General features: G+C 38.2%; 1 protein-coding gene across 1 annotated transcript in view; it reads left to right on the top strand.

The window, feature by feature from the left end:
* The window catches only part of DNAH8 (dynein axonemal heavy chain 8), a 413,702-nt gene that overhangs the window by 228,660 nt on the left and 175,930 nt on the right, over window positions 1-9,112 (top strand). Inside the window, exons 53-55 of the mRNA XM_027771927.1 lie at window positions 6,057-6,199; window positions 6,941-7,075; window positions 8,061-8,183. Coding sequence (XP_027627728.1) covers window positions 6,057-6,199; window positions 6,941-7,075; window positions 8,061-8,183 — 401 coding nt within the window. The remainder of the gene's footprint in view (window positions 1-6,056; window positions 6,200-6,940; window positions 7,076-8,060; window positions 8,184-9,112) is intronic.

Genomic DNA, 9,112 nt, shown 5'->3' with positions numbered 1-9,112 from the left:
ATGCTGGCATAGGTTTCTTAATAAAATTTTAACAAATCAAATTTACTAGTATATAAAAGGGATACCATAGTAAGTCCAAGTTGGCTTTTATTCTAGGGATGGAAGGTTGGATTAGCATTCAAAAGTTAATCAATGTAATTTACTGTAATGACAGACTAAAATGAATCAGACCCTATAGTCATCAAAATATTAATAGATGAAGAAAAAGCATTTGACAAAATACGGCACCCTTTCATGATGAGGCTGAAAAAAACTAAGAATTCTGGATAAAGAATATCTATGAAACACCTATAGCTTTATTTACACTAAATAAAGACTGAATGCATCATTCTAAAGATCAGGAACAAGATGAAGATGTCTTCCTCACCACTTTTTTTTTTTTTTTTTTTTTATCTTTTTTGAGGTCTTTGCCATAGGTTATGTGTGCTCACTAGAAAGACAGAGAGAAACAGATAGAAGGAAAGTGAGAAGTCATCCCCAGCAGTGAGGGGCATGCCACCATCCCTTCTCCTCCAGTCTCCTTTGGGGATTTTGGGCATGCATGCACACACACACAGTGCCATTTTCAAGCCTCCAGTTTTGGAACAGGGACCATGGTCAGCCATGGCCATGTGGGAATCCAGCACCTTTACTACTACGCCACCTGCTGGCCCCTCTCACCAGTTCTATTATTCAGCGTTGTACTGGAGGTTCTAGCCAGGCTGTAAGAGGAAAAGTAAAGCTCTCTTGTTTGCAGTTGATGTGACCATTATGGAATCTTCAAAAACATTATTGGAACTAATGTTTTCATCCATTGTGCTGATAATAAGAAAAATGCCTGAGTCCAGGGAACTTATAACGAAAGAATAGATGTTTATTTGATGGGTTTTGGAAGTCCAGGGTCAAGGGGGGCCACATCTAGGGAGGGTTGTCTTTCTGATGGGGACTCTGAAGAGTCCTGAGGCAGTTCAGGGGCATCACATGGTTAGAGGAAAAAGTTTGTATATTTCTTCTAGTGTCTCTGTGTCAACTCTGGTCTCTCTCCTTCCTTCTTCTTCTTCTTCTCCTTCTTCTTCTTTTTTTTTTTTTTAAGTTTACTTATTTACTGAAAGTTGGAGGAGAGACAGGTACCCCTAATAGGTTCCTGCCATGCTGTGATCACCTCTAATCCAACCTTACAGTCAACCAGGATGATGGGCACACCCATGGGCACACCCAGTATGTTCAGGTTGATCTGGGATCTGAACCTGGGATATTTCCATATGGCTCCAGGACTGTGCAGTGGCAACCTGTAATCTGACCTGTTAGGATTGGGCCTTTTTGTAGCTTATAAAGCCACCAGGATTCCATCATGGGGGTAACTATCCTAATGAAATCTCCACCTTATCAAATCCTAATTATCTCCAAAGGCCCCACTTTTCAACATCATAGTCAGATTGCATTTCCACTCTCTTCATATCTTCACAACACAACCAAATTTCAACACATGACCTTTTAGGGGACACATTCAAACCTTTGCAACTATTGGGTCATCGGGGAAGTTATGATGCACTTTTGCATAGAAAAACAGAAAAATATGTCATGACTGTGAATTTAGCAAGATCACAGATTGCAAGGGCCAGATACAATAGTAAATTATATTTCTTTATGCTCACAACAAATAATTAGAAATTTAAAGTTTAAAATACTAGTTAACATAACAAATTGAAATACTTAGGAATAAATTTAACAAAATATATATAAGATTTATGTAATGAAACTACAAAAATATGCTAACAGAAAGTAAAAAGCCCTAAATAAGTGCACAGATAAATCATGCTTGTGGATCAGAAGACTCAATATCGTTAAGATGTATTTCTCTGCAAATCAATCTATGGAGTCAGTGCAATAACAGTAAATCTTAGTAGTTTTTATTTGTTTATTTGTTAACATTTAGAAATAAGTTATAAAATTTATATGGAAATGCAAAGAGAACTAGAATTACCAAATTTTTTTTGTAAAGTTGGAGCACTCATGTCTCCTGTTTTCAAGGATTACAATAAAGTTATAAAATACAACACAGTGTGATATTTGTGTAAGGATATATACATAAATCAATGAAACAATAGAATCCAGAAACAGACCCACATATTATACGTTAGTTGGTTTTTAACTAAGGTGTCAAATTCAGTGGGCAAAGGATTATATTTTCAGTCAGTGGTGCTAGAATATCCAAATGTAAAAATAATAAAAAATAAAAAAAGAACCTTGACTCTCAACTCACACTGTCCACAAAAACGAACTCAAAATAGAACATAGACCTGGGCTAGACTTGTAGGACAGCAGTTAAATGCTGTGTAGAGGAGGCTGGATCCCACATGGCCTGCCAGGGTTTGAGTCCCAGCCCTGAAGGCTTACATGCCAGGCTGTGCACATATGCCCAGGATCTTGAAAGGATGAAGAGTTGGAGCAAAGAGGATTATGGTGTGACCAACCACCCTCCCTATTCTTCCTCCACTTTCTCTCATGCATGCACATATGCCTTCTAGCATAATAAAAAATAAAAATAAAAAAGAGAAAAAATAGATCGGACCCTGTAATGCAATGGGTTAAGCCCTGTGCATGGGGAGCTGGATCCCACATGGTCAACTGTGGTTCATATCCCAGCCCTGGCAGCTTGAAAAACATCCCAGACACATGTGTGTGCATGCCTCAAATCCTGACAGGATGGAGAAATAAAGGAAAAAGAATCATGGCATAACCAGGCCCTACTGGGGGGAGGAGGGGAGAGGGGGTTCATCCATGCCCTCTAGCAACAAAAAGAGAGGGAAAGAAAGGTGTGTGGGGGGGGAAGATTATAGACCTAAACATATGAACTAAAAACTATTATAAAATTTATAGAAGAAACCAATATTGTGCCATAGGATTAAGCAAAGATTTCCCTTTTTTTTTTTTTTTTTTTAACCTTAACCCTAAGCCCTAATCCTAACCCTATAAGCAAAGATTTCTTAGATGGAATAAAAAAAAAAAAAAGTACACACCATAAAAGAATAAATTGGACTTCCTCACAATCAAAATCTTTTGCTATTTAAAAGTTATTGTTAAGAAATTAAGTCCAGTCACAGACTAGAAGAATATATTTGAAAACTGCATATCTGATAAAAGAATTTTATCCAGATTATGAAAAGAATTCTTGTAATTCAGGACCAGCAGGTGGCATAGTGTAAGGTGCTGGACACTCTCACATGGCTGACCACTGGTGGCTTGCTTTCTCACTTTCTCTCTCTCTCTCCTTCCCTCTCCCTCTTTCTCCCTCTCTCTGTGTGTGTATGTGTGTGTGTCTCTCTGTCAAATTAAAAATAAATGAATGAATAAATAAAATTTAATAAATAATTATTTTAAAAAGAATTCTTGTAATTCAGTAACTATCAGTAGACAACCAACCCAAATCTTAAAAAGGGCTAGAAATTTAAATAGCTTTGTGACCAAATAATATACACTAGGGTGGAAAAGTGCAAAAAAGTGTGAGTTTATTTTGGTGAGAAATTGAAATCCATACATAATTTTTAAATAATACACATTTTCTCTGAACATTTTAACACCTCTTATATGAATGGAGAAAAAAGCACCTGAAAAGTTATTCAACATTGTTGATCATTAAAGAAATGTAAATTACATTAAAGAAATGTAAATTAAAACCATAATGGGAGGGACCAGCAGGTGGTGTGGTGGTTAAAATTTAAATTTCTCACATGGCCAACTGTGGTTTGAGTTTGGGACCTGGAGGCTTGAAAATCACTTTGTCCATGTGTATAGGCATGCCCAAAATCCCAGGAGGAGAATGGAAGAGAAAGGATAGCAGTATGGTCATCCCCCCATGGGGCGATTTCTCACTTTCTCTCTGTGTCTTTCTCTAGGGAACATGCACACCCTATGGCAAAACAAAAGCAAAAACAAAAACAAAAACACACAAAAACCACAATGGTATATTATACCCAACTACCAGAATACTAAAATTAGAAAGACTGGTAATATCCACTATTTGCAAGGATTTTAAGCACCTCAAACTCTCATGTACTACAAAATGGTACAGCCACTTTTGGAAATAGTTTGGCAGTTGAACACACACTTGCCATATGACTTGCTTACTTTTTATTTTTTTGGAGAGGTTTTCACTATAGTGCACATGCGCTCACCAGACAGACAGAAAGACAGAAAGCGAGAAATCACCCTCCAGGGGGGATGGTCACGCCGCAATCCCTTCTCCTCCATTCTCCTCTTGGGATCTTGGGCATGCATGCACAGGCGCCCGGCGTGAGTTTTAAGCCACCGGGTCCAAGATGTGAACCACGGTCGACTACGTGGGAGTCCAGCAACATAGCCATTACGCTAACTGCTGGTTCCCTGACTTGCTTACTTTTTGCAAGAAGACATGATATTGAGATGATTACTTCAATGACAAATATATGTATTGCTAACAAACGTTATGTTCTTTTCCCATGCATTCTGTGTACACATTAACTTTTTTTTTATTTGGAGAGGTTTTTTTCTCTATAGGGCGCATGCACATTAACTTTTTTTGTATAATCCTGAATCAGTAATTTCTTTTTGAGGACATTTGAAATGGCAGTGGAACCCAATAATGCAATACCAATAATGCAAGTAATTCAGTTTAAATGGCAACAATCGGAAAAGCTCTGACCAAATATGCCTAGCCAACTGCAGTTGTAAGGCTTCACACACTGTAGGCCAACCAGTGTTATGGTGGTTTAGGTGTCTGGATCCCACATGACCAACTGCACAGTCTGAGTACTGGACCTTGTGACTTACAAAATACGCTGGGCCATATGTATGTGCGTGCTCCAAATCCTGAGAGGAGAATGCAAGAGTAGGAATTGTGATGTGGCCATCCCCTCTTAGTGGTACTTTCTTCCTTTCCATCTCTCTGTCTCTCACAAGTGCATGTACCCTATAGCAAATTGAAAAGGAAAAAAATAATAATAACACAGATTGTAAGGAACATTCCAGACCAGACTGCTAAAGTATAAATTAATTTTTTTTCTTAGGATGGATGAAATATGATAATAGTAATTATTATAGCAATAATATTAACCAGTACAGTAGTAGCTATTACAAGTCAGGAATCTGGGGACAGATTTGTTTTTCCCATTCCTCATGACTAACATCTTTCATCCAGTGACCAGTTGTCCCTTTTTGGTTTTTCCTGTCCTTTCAGCTGCTGTGGCTTTTCTGTTAGATATCCGTCACATAATTTTTTTTTTTAAGAGAGATTTTTGCTATAGGATGCATGTGTTCACTGGAGGGACAGGGAGATAGAAATACAGAAAATGAGAAATCACCCCCCCCCGGGGGGGGCGTGGGGATGGCCACGCTGCAATCCCTACTCCTCCAATCTTCTCTTGGGATTTTGGGCATGCATGCACATGCACCTGGTGTGAGTTTGAAGCCCCTGGGTCCAGGATTTGAACTGCAGTTGGCCCTGTGGGAGTCCAGTGATGTAACCACTACGCCATCTGCTGGTCCCCACATCACTGGTTTTATCAGCAGATAATTCTGATTCCATTTCAGTTCATGTCTCTCTAGATGAATGATTTGGCCATTTATTTTAATTTTAATTTTGTTATTATTTTTAATTGCCAGAGGGTGCATGCACTTGCCAGGGGGAGATAGAACAGAGAGAGGGAAAAAGTACTCCCCAGTGAGGCTAATCCCTTCTCTTCCACCTCTCTATCTCACTGGAATTTTGAGTGTGCATGTACAGGTGCCTGGCATATTTTTCAAGCCTCCTGGGGCCAGGATTTGAACCACATTTGGCCATGTAGGATCTGACTTCCTTAACCAGTAGACCACTGAGTCAGCCTGATTTAGCTATTTAAAAGCTGACTTCATAAAAAGGCCAAGCAAATTTAAACTATCGAATCCACAAACATTGGATAAGCAGATATGGTAACATGTTTTAGGTAAAAGTTTTAAATGCTTTTATGATTCCGTTTATTGTTTATAGCACTTAGAGTTTTGTGTAGATAATTTCCAAAGAATGCAGTTTGATTGAGATGAGATTTTACCTTCTTACACAGGTGATTGGGAGCATTGGAATAAGAAACTTCAGCCATATTATTATCCAACTGACAGTATTCCAGAATATTCATCCATTTTGGTTCCAAATGTTGACAATATCAGAACAAATTTCTTGATAGATACCATTGCAAAACAAAATAAAGTAAGTTTAGTAGATGGTTACTTGGATGATCACAAACTATGTAAGAAACACATCCCTTTTCACACAGATAAAAAAATAAATTCTATGCAAGGGCCTGAAGTTTATGTCATTTGAGAATTGTTCTTTTTCTTTTTTTTTTCTTCTTTTTTTTAGGTTTTGCGATAGGGTACCTGTGCTTGCCAAAGAGGAGAAAGACAGATACTGAGAGAGGGAAAGTGAGAAATTGCCCCTCATGGGAGGCAGCCACATGACAGTCCCTTTTCCTGCATTCTCCTCTTGGAATTTTGGGTTCATATGCACCCATGTCCAGTGTGAGTTTCAAGCCACTGGGTCTTGAACCCCAGTCATCTATGTGGAAATCCAGCAGCCTTAACCACCATACCACTGGCCCGAGGGGAACATTTTTGGCAAATGAATTCCAAGTCCCAGGGTGCACTCCAATTTGCTATCTCCCGACCTGCTGACTCCCAGCTTGCTAAGGAAAGTGAGTGTCTGCTTACAAAGTCTTTTCCATCCTTCTGTGGTCACGTGCATATTCAACCATAGTTTCTTCCAGCACTTTTGTATTTTACATTGAAATCTTTAATTCAACTACGATTTATTTTCATGTAGTTGTAATTCTCAAAGGTAATTAAAACATAGTTGTATTAGTGTATAGACTGCAAGAATAGGCAGTAGGACCATAAGATATTTTAAACTAAATGTGTTTTGATAATTTTCCGCACGGTTTTTTGATTGCAGGCTGTTTTGCTCACAGGAGAGCAGGGAACTGCCAAAACTGTAATGGTTAAGGCATATTTGAAAAAATATGATCCTGAAGTACAGTTATCCAAATGTCTAAACTTTTCATCTGCCACAGAACCAATGATGTTTCAGGTAAATTCCTTCTGCTAAAGTAATCAGCATATTAAATTTTAAAGTGACAGTTACAATAATATGTATATGTACATATATATGTACACATTCATATACGTATACATACATATATGTACACCCATATGTATACATATACATATGTATGTATGCATATACAATAATATGTATATGTACATGTATATGTACACACTCAAAAGAAATAGTGCTGCAGTTGGTATTCAGCTGCTTAGCCTTTCTAAGATTGAGGCTGAAACCAAATCTAAATAGGATTTTTTTTTCTTTTTTGCCTAATATTGACAGTGAAGTTGAATTTTGGAGCATATCTTTTTTTTTTTTTTTGGAGAGATTTTTGCTATAGGGCGCGTGCGCTCGCCAGACAGACAGAGAGAGACATAGAGACAGAAAGCGAGAAATCACCCCCCAGGGGGGATGGTCACACCGCAATCCCTTCTCCTCCATTCTCCTCTCAGGATCTTGGGCACGCATGCACACGCGCCCGGCGTGAGTTTTAAGCCACCGGGTCCAGGACGCGAACCGCAGTTGACTACGTGGGAGTCCAGCGACATAGCCATTATGCTAACTGCTGGTTCCCGGAGCATATCTTTTTTAAAGATTTTTTAAAAATTTAATTTATTTATTTAAATTTGACCAGAGAGGAACAGAGAGAGAAGAAAGTGAGAAAAGAGAGGGGAAAGTGAGAAAGCAAACCGCCAGGTCTGGGATTTGAACCATGGCCAGTCATGTGGAAGTCCAGCATCCTTAACCACCAAGCCACCTGCCAGCCCTTAGGGCATATCTATTTTAAATATAAGTTAATGATTAATGTTCTAATAACTTATTTTAAAAATTTAACTATATATTTTAATGACTATATTTATGCCTATTAAATATATAAGCAAATGATATTGTACTCTGTAAAAATGCTCCTTTTTAGAAATATAGATTGAATCATAATGAAAAAGACAAACCGTTTTCTTTTCTCTAGAGAACAATTGAAAGCTATGTGGATAAGCGAATGGGAAGCACATACGGGCCACCAGGAGGGAGAAAAATGACAGTATTTATTGATGATATTAATATGCCCGTGATTAATGAGTGGGGAGATCAGGTATGACTACAATGCTTTATTTAGATTAAATACTTTATCAGTATTTTATATATATATACATATAAATGTCAATAACCTTCATGCTTTTAAGTCTAGTAACTATCCTCAAATTTCTTTTCACTTCTCTTTTCCAGGTGACATTCTCTCTTCTGGGAATTTCTATGTGTTGTTTGTTTGTTTTTTAAGAATTATTTTTATTTCATTTAATTTATTATTATTATTTTTAAAAATTTGACCAGAGAAAGAGAGAGAGAGAGACAGAAAGAGAGGGAAAGTGAGAAAGCAAGCCACCAGATCCAGGATTCCCACCATGGTCAGCCTTGTGGAAGTCCAGTGCCCTAGCCACCATGGCACCTGCCACCCTGCTATGTGGTTTTCTGTAACAACTTCCTCCTGTCTCTTTGGCTACTTGACTGCAGTGTCCTTCCTTCCTGACTCCTCTCTTGCTTCTCCCTTTCTCCAGGGTTTCGTCCCTGCTATCTCTTGTTCTGTGTACTCTCCCTAAGGTGTGCCTGTTGTTAAACAAACAAAAACATTTACTTATTTATTTAATATTTAGAAGTCTTTCTTTTCCTCTTCTTCCCCTGCCCTTCTCTTCTTTTCTGTTTCTTTCTTTTCCTTTCTTTCCTTTTTACTTTTTTTTTTCTTTCTTTTTTCTTTTTTTTGAGAGAGACAGGGTACTCTTGATGGGGTACCATGAGCCTCCTCTCAGTCTCCCAGCCAGCCAGAATCATAGGTGTGTGCAGCCATAGCTGGCATGTTGAGGTGGACCCAGGATCTGAACCCAGGCCTCTTATGTGGCTCTAGTATTGCACAATGGCACACTGCTACCTCTGTCACCATAGCTGGACCTACTTGGGTCTACTGGGCCTACTGCTACTATTTATTATTATTTTAAAGTTTATTTTATTTTTTGAAAGAGGGAAAGA

Source organism: Tupaia chinensis, unplaced genomic scaffold (assembly GCF_000334495.1).
Source record: "Tupaia chinensis unplaced genomic scaffold, TupChi_1.0 Scaffold000238_1, whole genome shotgun sequence".
Taxonomy (NCBI): Eukaryota; Metazoa; Chordata; class Mammalia; order Scandentia; family Tupaiidae; genus Tupaia; species Tupaia belangeri.
This window is presented reverse-complemented; position numbering and strand designations above follow the sequence as displayed.